At 41.0% G+C, this 16,934-nt stretch overlaps 2 protein-coding genes across 3 annotated transcripts in view; one reads left to right on the top strand and one right to left on the bottom strand.

Moving 5' to 3' along the window:
• Nucleotides 1-16,300, bottom strand: part of ERP44 (endoplasmic reticulum protein 44) — a 47,819-nt gene extending 31,519 nt beyond the window's left edge. The window contains exon 1 of one of the 2 annotated variants that reach the window (XM_041408195.1): nucleotides 16,097-16,300. In XM_041408195.1, coding sequence (XP_041264129.1) covers nucleotides 16,097-16,153 — 57 coding nt within the window. In that variant the 5' untranslated portion in view covers nucleotides 16,154-16,300. Of the gene's footprint in view, nucleotides 1-15,663; nucleotides 15,857-16,096 lie in introns of those variants that run through there. The other variant, XM_041408196.1, reaches the window with a different exon arrangement.
• Nucleotides 16,301-16,354: 54 nt separating this feature from the next.
• The window catches only part of INVS (inversin), an 85,495-nt gene continuing 84,915 nt past the window's right edge, over nucleotides 16,355-16,934 (top strand). The window contains exon 1 of the mRNA XM_041408184.1: nucleotides 16,355-16,475. The gene's annotated coding sequence lies outside the window, so the exon portion shown is untranslated. The remainder of the gene's footprint in view (nucleotides 16,476-16,934) is intronic.

Raw genomic sequence — 16,934 nt, 5'->3', positions numbered from 1 at the left:
AAAAAACAAATTAACCATTGTCCCTTTGTATTACAATACTGAGACTAAGGATACTCCAAGGATACCTTCCCCCAAAAGCTGCACAAAATCTGAGATAATTGAAATACTTTTCCCGCTAGAAGTATGAAAATTTCTGTTTCATCAAATATATTCATAATCACGTTCTCAAAGATTTTATACTGACTAAATAATTGTGGGTGCCAAACTTTTAATAATAAGTAGACAGACTCATGGGAAAAAGCATTCCTTGAAGAAATGTCAATAAATATGCAAGACACACTCCAGCTGAAGCTTTCCTTAAGGTATAATGTCAGTAAGGAAGAAAACACCTCCTTTTGACCCAGTAATCTTGCTGTCCCATGGGATGCAAGAGGGTTTATGATATTAGTAGTATCATAAAGGAATACAAATTTGTATTGAAATTTCTAAGAAGCTATACTGTTTCGAGAATATTTTCTGACCTTTTTTGAGGCGTGTGCTTGACACCCATGAGCAGAAACCAAGACATTTTTGAGGAAATAATTTCTGAATATCAGCTATACACTTTGTAACAGGTATTGAACATCAGTTCTGAAAAACATACTGGCTAAGAAAAGCATACAGAATCTTTCACTTTTAAATGCAAACTTTACATTCCACTGCTCGTACCGGGACATATGGATGATGGTTCATGTTTGTAACTGAAGTAAGAAAAAAATAAATTTCTAACTGGCATTACAAGACAGCTACAAACTCATTGAAAAAAGCATCTTGAAAAAATAATTCAAAAGAAAAACTGGTTACTGAAGCTCACCTGAAAACAACTCAACTTTCTGCACTTACAATTGGACAAAATTAAGTACTTGTTATATTTCTATTTTTTAAGCATTCAAACTGAAAATCTGATGGTAAAAGTAAGCAGCTACAAAATAAAAATATTTTTTAAAATAGAGTAGAATTTAATACATTAAATACTTGAGTGAAGCTGCTCAAGTTAGATTAGGATGTTTATAATCTACTCACAACCATGTGACACTACAGAAAAATGACAAAACAAATGTAGACTGAAACAAGCAAATGCAGAAAGCTTTATGCACTTATAGAATACATTGCTGGGGGCAAAAACAGGAACTGAACAGTGTGTTCACAAAGATAAAATTTAGCTCACATGGCGGGGGAGGGAAGAGGCAATGACATACACTTCTGCTCTTCTGGTCCTCAGAAATACTATGAAACAAAGCAGGAACACCCTGGCTCAGGTTCTTGGGAGTTTCTGAAGATAATAGTGGTCATGCTTTTAATGGGAAGTTTAATTAGTTAACCTTAATTAGAACCTTTAATTAGAACCTTACTGTTTCTGATCAAGATTTGGTCCTCATTTGAAGTTAGCCAATGGCTTAGGGAGCCAGTACCAGTCACTTCTGAGGAGTAACTATGAATTAGCTGAGATTTATTCTGATTGTTTCTAATGAAAGACCTCAAAGCACTGCTGGAAAGCCACTATGATCCTCCCAAACATACCATGCAATGCCACACAAGTATCCTTACGTAAACAAAATGCCTGAACAGAACCTATTCAGCTCACACTCAACACTGAACCTCTGCCAGGTTTCACACCACTTTCCCAAAAACGAAATAAAAGCACATCCAGTTTCAACTCACCTTCTGCTGACAGTATTGCTGTTCAGTTGCCATTCCACACATCCAATTAATAAAGCCTGCTGGTTACTCAAGAGATTTATATCAACCTTTTATAAACATTTCACCAGCACCAGTCAGTGTTGTTAGTTCTTTAATTGCTAACTGGAGAGACAGACCTATAGTTTAATGGTATCTCTTTTTCAAGTGTATTATACTGTACATGCCACTTTCTCGCAGAAGATTTTAAGTTTAAATGTGCATAACCTTAAAATTGAAAGAAAAGGAAAAAAGAACCCAGGTGTGTTGCATTCTAGTTCTTTGTGCCTTTATTTTTAATGCACATAATGAAGCAGAGGTCCTCATTTCCAAAGCAAACTATCTATAGAATATAGAAAATGCATTCATGGAGGATTATGATTTCTAATTAGTACTACACCTGCAAAGCAATCAACAAGAACAGCCTTCATTTTTCACTTGCTAAACTTTTTATTTACCTTTTCCTCCTGCTGGGAAATCCTAAAGGCAGACAACTAAACCATCTTTCTCCCCTAACACAAAATCATTTTACATTTGGCAACCAGGTCTAGCCCACACCTAATCCAGATTGGCATGTTGAAGTTACTACCTGAAGTCCAAGCCCTCCTGGGACCCTGCTGCTGACTGTCAGTTCCTGAGTACCTCTTTTTTATGTATGCTGCTGATCTGCTGCTGCTCTGAGGTCTGCATTAAACTCCTGGACAACAGGAAGGAGACGGGTTTAGAGCTTGCTGTAGGATGATATAAATTGAAAGCAATCCCAGAAGGCAGCAATGCCAAAGCTGGCTAGACATTGTAAGAGTCCCTGAATTTTGGCTTCAGAACCATCAATCAGAAACATCTTGCTGGCGGCATTCCCAGAAGCCCCATAATGAACCACAAAGTTCAGAGCAGAGAGAGGTAACAGTAAATAGAGAATGCTGAGAGAAAATAAAAACAGAACATTATTCACCCTCTCAGTGAGAGCAGTTCAACTCTTAGTTGTCACCACTTGATTTCAGACTGTGCCCAAGTATTTTCATAACTTAAGACTGACTGCTGCCATTCCTAGTGCATACGCAGGGTTTTTATTGGTAATGTAAGCTGCTTTCATTATAAGACTAAGAGACAAAGATCTATTAGTTCAAAACATTAACTAATGATCCCTTCTCAATTACATTCAAGTTTTCAGAGCAATTTTTAAATGGGTAACAAGAAATCATTTTCTTATAATTTTTCACTTAAGAACCATATCTTAAATTCAGTCAGGAAAATATAAAATGCTCAAAAGAAGCTACTTAAAACAGATTTAAAGATTGCAGTTACTAATGTTCAGGAGAACATAGAAAAAAGACAAATATGGATAATAAATAATTAGAAAAGTAAACTTACTTCTTCTACCTTGATAGACAGTTCACTTTTATCCTGTTTTAGCCAAACACTGCTGTAACTGCACAGAGCTAAGTGGAGACCATCATGTGAAAAAGAAGTCATGCAATTTTTTGTCTTCCATATATCTTGTTATCTGCTCCCATTTTAAGTGTGCAGAAGGAATATTTGTAGTAGGTGCATATCTTATTAATACAGAAAAACTTACTTCCAAATGAAATTACTGGAAACAGAAAAATTCACAGTTTATAATACTATATTTGAAAACCCAAATTATATTGATTTGGCATGCCAAATTAGGGAAAAGAACTCACAGCTAATGGTTCCTAATACTGGACTTAGCACACAAGCAAAGGAGTGGAAGGGTTGTCCTGTCTGACTGGGAATGGTTCACAGCTGCAGAGATCTCTCAATGGCCTGATACCACTGCACCAAGGATTTCCAGAAAAATGGATAAGTTAACCTCTCAACAGTTTGTGAACTATCATTAGAAGACACAAGATGTACATTCAAAAAGTCCATTGCAGAGATGGGAATTAAACATCCTTATCACAACATGCAGTCCAATGCATTGCATTTTTTTCCACAAAGCAATTAGCAGAACCATGCACCCAAACACAATTCTAAAGCTTAAGTCTCTGAGCACATACCTATGGATCATGGTCTTTTACAGAAATGTTTAAGCAAGGGTTCAAAAAAATGACATAAGGTATGTCTAAAAAATGTCACTGAGATAAGACCTGTAATTTATTTCCAGTTGAATTATTTGCAACTTTCAGTTATTTCTCTTGGCCTTTAGGGAAAAGAGTAATCTCCAGACAGGGTTATGATCCACTGGTTTCCTTGCCATATACATCCACATAGAGAGAACACAGTCCATACACCTTCAAAAGATGTAAACAGATGTCTGAACATCTGCATTAATTTGTGAATAATGTCCAGAGTGCTGCACATCTCAGAACTAGGAATCTACCTTAAAGCCTGTTTCACAGATTTAAAGCTACAAATTCAGCTCCCCAGGGAACTACTGAAAACTCTGAATCTTTAGATATTTTATTTACCAAACTGCTTCTCTTAAACAAGCAGCTAAAATTCCCCTGAGAAAGAAAGGTCACATTCATGCAGCCTTTTAGGAAAACACACCTCATGTTCCGATAACTCTTTCTTTTCCATTTTGCCAACTGCTCTGATTATTTGGCAACAACACAAGGATACACTTTCAAGCAGGAGTAACACACATAAAATACAAATGCAATCTCCAAAATGATTAGCACAAATTAAGCAGCTGCTGCTGTGTATGAAAGCCAGCACCCTCAAGGTCCTCAACTTGTTAAAGCATGATCCAGCAATACGAAATAAAGGGCAGCTTGGTCATGTCAAGATTTTGGTAAGGCTGGCAGAGCAGAATAGTTTGCTGCCCCTTTTCACTAAGTCAAGGAAAAAGGCCCTGTTCTCTATTTTGGCCACTGCAATCAAAGGTTAAACCCACTACAAAAAAAATTGTTGTAGACAGTTTAAATCTTGGAGATTGTGCACTTTTTACTCCATTCTTCATTACAGAAAGCAACACACTACCCTGCTATTCATTATAATCTATGGGCTTTCCTGTGCTCTTTATTGTAGTTTTTACACAGGGCCATTGCAGAACAGGAAACTAGTGCCTTTTTTTTTTTTTTTTTTTAATAATACAAATGTATTTTTGTTTTGTTCATTCTTGGACTGGGGATGAAAATATATATTAAAATAAAACAAAAACTTTTACATCCTTCTGTGGGACGATTTGCCATGGAATTCAGAGTCTCTTCTTTAAAGCATAATCTTAGAGGAAGAAACCATAAGTAGATGTAGTGTTTCCATAAGAAACTATTTCTTATGTCACATGAATGTTTGCTACCTTGGAATAATCTGAAAGATTGAACACATTAGTGGATAACTGAATTTTCTATTCTTGCTGCCTGCACAAGTTCTACTGCTTTAAAAATAAACACAATTTCTATTTTGACAAATTTTACTACATATTGAGTTTATTCTTCAGTAAGAAAAAAACCAATTTATTTTAAAGTGAAATTAGCAACTTCAACACCTATGCACTTCTAGCTGCTTAGCTTTTTAGTTATGACACAATCTTGTTGCAATACTGAATATTTTTACCCTTCTTCTCCAAAGCACCAAGTTCTCCATATCTTTGCCTTATCAAGAAAGGTGGGAACTTTAAGTAAAGACAAATCTGTTCAGTTTTACCTTTCAGCTGGAACTTGTTTTAAGAGTGGGTATGAATTAATGAAACCAACTGCTCAAATGCCAATATAATATGACTACCATAAACATACAGCAAGTAGCCCTCCATGAGAAAAATACCCACAGTAGACTGACACTGCTCTAAACCATGCAGCTAAGGCACTGGGTTAAGAGAAAAAAAAGGTAGTAAAAGCAACAAACAGACAAACAAAATACTTAAACGAAAAATACAGCTGGGTCATTTTCCTCATCTAGTCCACCCAAAGGGATGCAAAACATACTGATTTAACTCTCACTCTAAAGGGAATATAAGGGAAGACAAATGGACAAGCCAGTTTCTGATACCACTGTTTAAATGGTACCATTTACCTTAGCGCAGCTGCTTGTTTGTAGTTCTGAATAGCAAAATCCTTTTAAAAGCACAGAATCACAGCCATTGTGATTCAGCTCATCCTTATTTGATGCTGAAGGTGATGCACTTGAAATGGAGCAGTGCAGCAACCCTATGGACGATTCTGTGGCAATTAGCAGTTCCATTTAAATTCTGACTCTCTTCCACTTTCACTCTCACACAGTCATGTTATGCTCTGCAGTCTCCACCACAATGGACCCACATGTAACCACCCCATTTACTAACCTCAGATCTAGAGCTTTCAGCACTAATACTTCCAATGACTCTCACTATGACTCTCCTTGTGCTACAGATTTTATTTTTCCTTCAGCATGATTGAGATGCCACTTTTCCTCAAATTACCCGCTAATGCCGCAGCAAGAGGCTAAGGTTTTGTTTGTACAACTATCAAAAGACAGCTACAATAATTTGTGATGCAGCCACTTGCAGTGCATGAAGTGTTTGCCCACACATTAAACCCACTGAGATTCAGTCCAGTGCTGTTGCCTCCTTCTTCTAAGAAATCAAAACGAGGAACACCTCAGAATGTCAAAATTACAAGCATTCTAAAATACAATGGCATTTTGATGATCTCTGTTTATCATCCCCTTAACATCAGAACTCTGAACTTTAAAATAAATCCACTTAAAACATAATCTGAACTCACATTACTTTGGTTATTTTGTTTGCATCTTTTCGGGCATTACTGTGATGCACACTCCACAAACTTCCACTCTACACATGCAAACTGCCAATCATAGCATATTAAAGCTCTTGGGACATCCATTAGCTTGTGTCTAGCAAACAATTTTTAGGCTAGCATTTATTATTTGCTACCTTAAAATGACATATGAGTGGATAATGGATAAGATCTTTCCAAATAAGCATTGATTTTGTGTAATAGAAATACTACTCCACAGCTGCATTCTAATTGACAAGTTGGCATTGAAAAAATCTCCCAATTCAAATGAGGAGGTAAAAAAAAAAGATACCTTTTTACAAATTAATCCTTTGGCTTATCTTTTAGGAAAGTGCACTGATTAAAGCAATGCTACCTGAACCTGAACAGAAAAATTCACCCTTGGGACAACAGCTGCATGTACCTTGAAGAATAAGAGGCTAATTTCAGACTGTATAAGACCTACTTTCTTTCTGTCCTGAACAGCTGCCAAGGTCCTGCACATATGCAGTCAATTTATCCTGGATAACTCTGGACAGCAGAAGAATAAATAATGCAGATGACTGGACACATACCACAGATATTTTGAAATGCACAAAAGAGAATCATACATTGATTGGTCTACTTCTCTTCAAGGAATATTAGACCTGCCAGCTTCAAGCTGACTCCCACAAAAACATCCAACCAAGTATTCCAGACTGGTCCTAAAAATAGTGTGAACACAGGAACATGGTGCAGTGCTTGAACTGGGAGCAAGTTTCAGACACCCTGGCTCTGCAATCAACCAGCTTCATGTAGCAATCTTACTGCTCTCAACAGGAAAGCCTGCTGCAACCAAAACTGTTACCAAAATCCTCAGTGAGGTATCACAGCTATTTAATGCTTATTTAAAATATTTATTATCTATATAACACCTATTATATGTAGACATTCGCATTGGTTTAGCAAATTCTGCTGGCCTATGCTGACAGAAAAAAATTCTAAAAAGGCCTCTCCCCCTTCAATTATACCTTTTTAACCAAAGCAGACTTAAATGCCATTTGAAGGTAATTCCTGAGAGGCCTGAACACTCACTGAGCTCCCTTCACTAATTAATGGATCATTAGTAGGAAAGAACCCCTAACTGTTCACCCCCTGCACCACATACAGTCTTAATTACCTTTGTGAAGCAACCTATTTGTCTTTCAGTTATTGTGTCCAAAATCCCAAGTGAATTGACTCAACAGGGAGAAGGAAAAAAAAGGAAAAAAGTTGTTTCATACACACGTTTATGAAAATTCATAATTTGTAGGACTGGCAAAGAATTTAGGAGCTAAGTGTTTCTAGCAAGAGTTAAGAAAGGGGATTTAAGTAAATTACGATAGTCAGAAGTGATAGACTGACTAAAGGAACAAAAAGCTTTTCTTGGGATTACAAATATGGATACATCACTGAAAAGCTTTCCCTTTGTGCAGGTTTTGAGAAACTTAATTATATCATCACTTCATAATCACGACAGCTATGGGAAACAGCAAAACACTATCACAGCTGTTGTTTGCTTTTTCCAGACCATTGGAACAGGCACCTATTCCTTGCCTTTCAAAATACTTCCTTGCAGAGTTCCTAATGAACAAGTTAAGATCTCTCTGTTTATGCCCAATTGCCACATGAATCCAGTTGGAGACAAAATATAAGCTTTACTGCCAGTTATTTTACAACAGAGATTAGACTGCTCTTCTTCTCTCATTTTCACAAATCTATGAAAATAAAACCCAAAAAAACCCTTGCAGACACTCATACTTTTTTTGGATGCACCTCAATGAAACACACCAGAAACAGGCAACAATCACTGATGCCAAACAAGACAGAAGACAGGCTGGCTGCAAAAAAACATTTCCAGAAACCAGGTCATTTACTATACTCCATTTCTAGAGTTCTATGTTCTGCTCAGGTTCCGGTTTCCTGAACATCATTTAGGATACAAAGTTTCTGTCATTAAAGAACTCTAAGCCACAGAGCAGTATCTTGCTTTGAAACAATGTAGCAAAGCATGTACCTGAAATGTCTCTGTGAATTAACATATCCTTCATTTTGGTCCCAAAGTGAAAGAGCTGGGAGACTTCAACACATAAAATGTGGAAAACAATGTCTTCCAGGAAACAAGATTTTGGACCTCCTGCATTTCACTCCACTGCCACTGCTAATGCAACTTTTACATATTTGACTGGGGCTCACACTAAATCCCCTCTATAATCTACTACAATATTTATTTTTTACCTAAAAACAAGTACCTCACAGGACCAATGAAAAAAGTGACAAGACTTGAAGGCACTTGAGTCTTAATTCAGTTCGCTCATAAAACATGGCTCGGAACACCAAAAGGACCCACAAGAGCTGCTGACCTTCAAGGAGAACCTCTTCAGAGCTCAAAACTGCCCACTCCACTGGGCAGAAAGTTGGTATGGCAGAAGACTTGCACAGGTTAACACAGAATTTCTGGATGAGATTAAAAAAAAAAAAAGAGGGAACAGACAGAAGGTAGAGGTAAGAAAAATACTTGGTAGGAAGAGAGAAACACTGCTTGAGCTGGCAGCAGTTCAAGCTCAGCTGGAGCTGAGAGAAGGATGTTAAGGTAAGCTATCAACAAAAGGAAGAGAGGAAGAGTAAGAAAATTGTAGACTGCTGCTCAGCTAGTAGGGGACATAGAGACAAAATACACAGAAAAGGCTTAGACACTCGATGTTGTCTTTGGCTGATTTGACACTGACGAGGTCTGAGCCTACAGCAGAGCTCCAGGGAAAAGAAGCACTATGCACATGAGTAGAAGACCAAGTTAGAAAGCTTTTCTGCAACTGGGACGTATACAGAGACACAGAACCAGACCAAATGTTTTTTTCTCTGGGTCACCAGGAGAATTATGGAAACAAATTTTCTTTCCAGAAGCCACATTCATCCAGCATATATTTGGAATAAATAAATAAATCTGTTTTCTATGGCAAGACATTTAGCTGTGTAAACAAGGAAAGAGTACTGGACATTGTTTGCCTTGACTTTAGCAAGCTTCTAACGCAGCACCTCAAAGGATCCTTAGACCTAAACTGTTGATGCATGCACTGAATAAGTGAACTATGAAGTGAGTGACACAGCAGCTGAACTGCTGAGCTCAAAGGGCCACAACCAAAGATACCATATCCAACTGGCCTCTAAGGAAGTTTCTCCAGACCAATACTGTGTTTAAGATTTGTCTGTAGTAATGACCAGAAAGATGGAACAGAGTGCCTTCTCAGCAGCTCCCAAGGATACAGGAACTGGGTGAAGTGCTTTATAAGCTAGAGGGCATATCTGCTATTCAAAGATACCTCAAATGGCTGGAGAAGTGGCCTGACAGAAACCTTGCAAAGTTCCACAAAGGCAAAATCTTCTGTCTCTGTTGGAATAACAGGCTGGGAGCCAAACAGATGGAAAATAGCTTTGCAGAAAAGGTCTTGGAGAGCAAGTTGAACAGGAGTCAGCAGCATGACCTTGCAGCAGAGACAACCACACACTGGCCTGTCTTAGCAAAAGTGTAGCCAGAAGACCACGGGAAGTGATTCTTTCCTTTCATCTGGCACTTGTGTGAGCACATCTGGAGGATTCTGCCCAGCTTTGGGACCACCTGTACAAGACATTAACACATGGAAATGAAGCCAAGCAGATGGCTATGAAGGTGAGTAGTGACTGGAGATCAAGGTATACAAGGAGAGGCTGAGACAGCTGCATTTGTTCACCCTTAAGCAAAAGTTATTACTGCTGCTACCAGCGACCTAATCAGAGGTTATAGAGAAGTCACAGCCAGACTCTTCCCAAAGATGCAGCGATAGAACAAGAGACAATATATACAATCCACACCTTCAGACAGACTTTTCAAAGAAAACTTGCAACAAAGTTTTGATTCAACACCAAAACAGGTGACCAGAGAAGTTGCAGAACCTCCATCCTTGGAGTTCTATAAGACAACTGGAAAAAATCCTGAGCAATTCCATCCAAGTTAGTCTTGCACTGAGCACGGAGTAATACCAGATGACTTTAAGAAGTCCTTTAAAATTTAAATGATCAAACTTCCAGTGGCAATCAAAAAATCCAGAACCCTACAACTTGATCCTATCAGGTAAATACAGTGAGACTCTTAATACTTCTCTCCATCTAAGCTTTCTTGCTAAAGCCAGACACAGGTCAAGAAATAACAGATGGAAGAAACCTAGAACATTTACCATAATAACAACAGATGAAAACGAAATTTACTGTGTTCAGATGAAAAGGAGATTTACTGTGTTCAGCAGAAACCTTGTGCTGCATGTATGATTACCAGTTATTGGCTGAAAGTATGCCCAGAGCACCTGCCTTTAGGTAACCATGTACAATGCTAGATCCGTGCCCGATATTTTCACCGTTCCAACCACTATATGTTCTAAGGCACAGAGCACTGCACTTTGCATTTTGCTTAGTGCCACTGTAGAGGACATTTTTATGTCCTATCAGCACCCACAGAGCAGATCTCGTGGATCACTACCATTAAAGGTCCATGTGCATGCATGGGAAGGAGCTTCCACGTTTTGGTTCACTCACTTTCTTCACTAGAAGAAGCTCCAAGTCACAGGTGCTTATCTGGAAGACACAGTACTGGAACTTTGCACACATTTTCATGGCATGAATGGCTCTTATCAGGGTAGTGAGTTTCTCAGTAGTAGCATATATAAAAATAGGAAAAAGTATAGAATGCTCTCCCAATATGCCTTGTTGCTTTTTGCAAGGCACTTTTACCAAAGCATGGAAACAGTGCCACAGCTGGCTTGGAAAAACACAGCATCCTCAACCAGCAGTGAAAAAACCATTCTGAGTTAGTGTTAAAGTAAAGAAATAACTTTGCAGAATAACTCTTAACAATGTAAAAAGAGTCACCTGAGAGTCAGTGAATTTGAAAATAAAATTAAAGCTATTCAAACTTATAAAATCTTATCTCTGAACTTTTTAAAATTGGACTATATGAGCACTTGACATTACTAACAGTTTTGGAAAAGAAAATTGCATGTGTTTCTACCTATGGTTAGAATGGTCCTGATGAAGGAGGGCATGATAGAAGGAAGGAAGGATGACAGGAAGGAAGGAAGACATGTCAAGAAGAAAAAAAGGGTAAAGGCAGAGCTCTCAAAAGGAAATTTGATCTCACTTATTTTCCTAATTCTCTATAACATCTCTCCTCCTCTACTTCTCCAGGAGTTTTTTCCAGATTGGAGTTTGGGAAGAATATTTCTTAGGCTCTGATCTCTACATCCTGTATTGCTTCTGCTTATGTCCCCAAATGTTCCTCTGTTTCCTCCTCTAGACCACCAAAGAACTCACTCTCAAATGGGGTGGGGGGAATAATGAAAGAGTTATTGCTAATGCATCCAAACCCACCTAAAGCATTATTAAAGCACTTGTTTATGAGTTATCTCTAGACTCTCCTGAAGAGGTTTTGAAGAAAGTCTGGTATAAAATTTACAGCATATTTGTAGACTTGCCTTACACATGAGACAACTTCCTCCCCTTAAGCAAACAAAGTATCTGGAAGCTATGCAGGTGAGGCTTACAAAAGAGTCTGCAAGGTGAAGAATTGGTTCTTCTGAAGACAGCATATAATCCTAAAGTCTTTCAAATGAAGTAGGTTTGATTAAACCATATAGAACATAGTAATTCTGCTTTCTTGAGAAAGCAATATGAGGGCCAGTCTTTTGCTTAGGAAAGCTGTCCTGCCAAAAAAACACATAAAACAGAAACCCAACAAAAACCAAAACAGATTATAGCAATATGAGGGCCAGTCTTTTGCTTAGGAAAGCTGTCCTGCCAAAAAAAACACATAAAACACCAACCAAACAAAAACCAAAACAGATTACGGAAGTGAACAGTAAAGATATCAAAGGAAAAAGCAAGGAGCATGTCATCACAGCCACCAGCAACAGAATCTCTGAGATCTTAGTGTCAATAACTCATTTATATGTTTTCCAGCATTGTTCAAGTATTCTGCTCCAAGAAACAGTTCAGTTTCTTCTCTCTTCCCTTCTGAGCACTCCAAACAGGAAACCTGCCTAGCATAGCACTAAGAATACAAGTTGTCTTCTCAGGAATTCAAGACTCCCCTGCTTCCCCTCTCCAAAGGGGCATCTCCCTCAGTTGCCTACTATTTCACTCAGAAATCATGGTAGATGATGGACAACTCAGAAGTCCTGTGCTACCCTTGAAGGGAACCCATTTCATTGTATAAGGCTCAGTGGTCTAAATTTTGCCTGTACTTACAATTTCTGACTCATGCTCATATTCAGAATATATGAGAGCAGCAGTCTTAATTAGAAATTTAGCTTTCTAATACAAATGCAGAGAGAGGCAAATGCACAGATACGTAGTCTAGACATAAAATTTACAGAATTCAACTTCTCCTTGGGCGACCTACTACACATTTAACACTAAGTTAAAGGACAATTTTAATTTAATTTTACTTTCATTATTTGGGTACTTGGTGTCATATTATCAGGACATGAAAGGTAGTGGCAGTAAATCAAGAAACAAAAATATTACCCTACAGTATTTTTTCCAGTTAGGAACTTCCCTCTTCATTTCCCTCACTATCCGTTGGTGGTTTCCTCCAGTCACAGCTTTTGCTCAGGGACACTGTGCATGAGCCTCCCAGGGAAGCACTGAGCAATACAAATGCCTCTCAAACAGATGCAGAAGAAGCATGTGCAATAGTGTCTTGTTCTAGAATTTTCTTTACAGGCAAAGGATACCTGACTGCGACTACAGGCAAACATACAGAATGACTGGATAGAGCAAAGCCAAAGAGCCACACCTTGCCTTAGGGGAGAATGTGATGAGCCACTCTCCCATCAGCATTTATTCCGCTGTCTTGGAGTCATCTTAAAGACCTGTCCTGCCCAGTATTAAGCAACATACCAACAGGGCAGAAACATCTCACTCTCCAAGGGCCCCCATGACATTTCCATGCATCTCTTATTCCGCTCTTGCAAACAGCTGTACAAGACCCTCTGCAGTCTGTGCCGTGCACTGCTCACCCCTGCACTCAGCTCTTGAGACAGGGGTCGTGCCAGCGTACTTCCCCTGTCCTTTCTCCAGTTTCCTTTCAACTCCCAGCAGCCCAGTAGAATGCTGAATAGTTGGAAGGGCAAAGAGTTGTGCTGGGACTGCAGGTATTCCTTTGCACTGCAATCTCCCTCATGCCTCACCCAAACTTTGGTGAGACCAGGGGAGAAGAATATTAGCACGAGACACAAAGCCCTCTTCAACTGTAGTGATCGCCTAATGCCAAACTTCAGACAAGAGAATTTCTTTTGATTTGACATTGTATATTTTCTTCTTTTGGCAGCATATTAAATTCCCATCTGGAAAATAAATGTGCTTATCCAAAAGTCTGGAAAAGAATTCCTGATAACTTCATTGCTACTACTGAGCAAGACCAGCTTAGTAAGCTGTTTTCACAGCTACACATCATTGTCTTAAAACCCCTGATGTAACACTAACAAATTCACTTATCCACAAAATATGCCATGCTCCAAGAGCCTCTGTCAGGTGGCACACCCCTTAGATGTGGAGCAGAAGGCCAAGCTGCATTGCTGGTCTTAAATATTCAAGGCAGTTGGTAGCAAGAAAAACAAAGTTACCAGAACTTTAAAGTTTATCTGATACATCTCATCAGGGACACTGGGCATCACAAGAAAACAAACAACACACTTTTACGAAGTTTTTTCAGCCCCTCTAAAGAAAGAGGATCCCCCTCACACACCCAAACTGTTTGGAACAACTTTTCCAAAACCCTTAACAAATCCACTAAAAGGAATGATTCATTGCCTTGATTCATGTAACTAGGCATCTTACAACACAGGACCATGGCCGATAAAATGATACTGAATAATTACACAGATAACATTATACTTAATTGTATTTTTAAAAACCCCAAACCTCTGAACTATATTCTTCTTAAAAGTTTTATGTATTCAGTTCTTTTAAACCACATTAGAAATGGGTTTAAATGATCCATACACAATGAAACAGCAGACAAAATACAGAAAAGTTGCAGATCAATAGTTGCAGCTATTTCCTGCTAGTTTTCTTTTTTGTTGGCAAACATAATTCTTATTGATGCATATTTAACTTGTATTGATCAATTGTGCCATGAAGAAAGCAAAACTAACTTGGGCCCACTTTTTCAAATTTGTAGTTGTCTATTTAATGGACACATTCCATGGTGTCTTTAAACAGTACATGCTCCTTGGTTTTGCTCATTAGTCTGTATGTAAAACAATACTGAAAACCAATCTAGCACATAAGAATATTGTTTTAATACAGAGATGACTGAAAAGTATGAGGTTCCTAACTCCAGTCTCTCATATGGTGTTTTAGCATGCTATTGCTATCTATATATAAACATTTTCAAATGTGTTTTCACAAACCCTACCAATCACATGTGTTTTCTAACCCTGAAATGACAGCAAGTTCATAATACTTTAACCACAGCTTACCGAGGTAGAAGTGCACATTTCAAAGGGATAATGAGTACTTGTACTGTTCATTACAGAAGTGTCCTCACATTCCTCACCCGTTCATCCATTCATTAGCAGATATATTACTCTGTACTCCTCCTTGAACTTCTAGAGTTCTACCATTTACCTCCAATTATTCTTTAATTTTTCTGGCCCATTTTATTCTCCCAGTGTTGAAAATAGATTGACTAAAATCCTTAGTATCTTAAGAGAAAAATCCTACTAAAATTTATTCACTCAAGTCCCCCTTAGTTAGGGGGACTTAGTGACTTGTGTGCAAGTCACTTAGGTTATGAAAGGTCCAGAGTCTGACCCAATACATCTCTACATCTCTGGAAAAGTAAGAATCACCACTCCAGCCTGGTTCCTCTTTAAAAAAAAAAATAAAAGAAAGGAAAAGAAAAGAAAAAAATAACTATAGTGCAGGGAAGTTATCTCCACAAAACACACACATCAGTGATTGCATTTGTGTACTGGCAAAGCCGGAAGGTGGCTTAGGTCATGCATGTAATGCCAGCCTAAAAAAAAAACCTAAAAAAAAAAAAGCTGTAGTCTGTCAACTAAAGATCACAGAATCAATGAGGCTGGAAAGGGCCTCTGAGATAATCGAGTTCAACCTATGACCCAACACCACCGTGTCAACTAGAACACGGCACTAAGTGCCACATCCAGTCATTTCCTGACCATCTCCAGGGACGGTGACTCCACCACCTCCGCGGGCAGCCCATTCCAGCGTCTAATCACCCTTGCTGTGGAGAGATTCCTCCTCACGTCCCACCTACCCCTCCCCTGGCGCAGCTCAGGACCATGTCCTCCCGCCCTGGCGCTGCCTGCCTGGCAGAAGAGGCCGCCCTCCACCTGGCCACAGCCTCCTTTCAGGGGGCTGCAGAGTGCCCCCGTTACGGGGGGACAGGGGACCCGAGGAGCGGGGGCCAGGCCGCACCGCCCGCCCGGCCGCTGCCCCGGGCCCGGGCCCCGGCGCGGCCCCACCCCGTGCGCGCAGCCTATCGGCCTCGGCCACACCGCCGGGCCCCGCCGCCGGGGCCGCTCCCGCCCTCCCGGCCTCCCTCCTTCCCGGCCGCCGGCACCTGCTGGGCGGGGGAGGGGAGCGAGAGAGGAACCCCGAGCGGGGCCCGCCGGCCACCTCAGCGCCGCCCTGCCCGAGCCGGCGCGGGGAAGGGAAGGGAAGGGCAGCGGGGAGCAGGCGGCTTTTACCAGGAGGAGCAGGAGGCAGCCAGGGTCAGGCAGGAGCGGGAAGATGGCGGGTCTCATGGTAGATCGGGCGCCCGGGAGCGGGGAGGGGAGAAGCGCGGCTCCCACTCTCCGCGGCGGCGGCGGCGGCTCCTCCACTTCCCCCCGTCGCCAGGAAACACCCGGGCAAGTTCCACCGCGGGGCCCGCGCTCCGCCGCGCGCTCCCGGGGCACGCCGGGAAGCGTAGTTCCGGGAAGGGGAGGGCAAGGAGGAGGAGGAGGAAGGAAAGGAAAGGAGAGAGAGAGCGGCAGAGGAGGCGTGGAACCCAGAGCGCACCGGGGCTGCCCGCGGGGCGGTGCCTGGAGGCGGCGGCGGCGCGATGAGGAGAAGGGCGGGGTGGAGGTGAGTTAACGGGGCGCAGCTGCAGCGCCGGGCACAGGAGAAGGAAGGAAGGGAAGGAAGGAAGGCGAGAGGGAGGCGGTCTAGGCGAGGCAGGGTTAACCCTTCCCGCCTTGGTGGCGCGGGTGTCCCGTGGCACCGCACCTTCTTCCGCTCTGGATCGCTCCCTGCTAGTCCCCAGCGGCTGTCCGCGTTTCCTTTGGATCCCGCCTTGTACCTTCAGGCGGGACTGGGCGCGCGGGTTTGGCGTAGGGAATAGGAGAAGGGGTGCTTAGGCACCGTGCGCCTCGTGGTCTTCGTGTCCTCGGAGTTTGGGAGGAAACTTTCTGCTTGGAAGCCTGTGTGTGACGGGGCAGAGCGGCTGCTGGGCGGGTTGGGACACTTCAGCTCGGCCGGAACGTCATCGTTGATGTTTATCCCTTGGCGCTTCAACAGATTGGCGCTTTCTGCCGCTTCCTCAGT

This window comes from Onychostruthus taczanowskii, unplaced genomic scaffold, assembly GCF_017590055.1.
Source record: "Onychostruthus taczanowskii isolate IOZ18803 unplaced genomic scaffold, ASM1759005v1 scaffold29, whole genome shotgun sequence".
In the NCBI taxonomy this organism is placed as follows: domain Eukaryota; kingdom Metazoa; phylum Chordata; class Aves; order Passeriformes; family Passeridae; genus Onychostruthus; species Onychostruthus taczanowskii.
The sequence above is the reverse complement of the archived record's forward strand: the minus strand, read 5'-3'. Positions and strand labels throughout refer to the sequence as shown.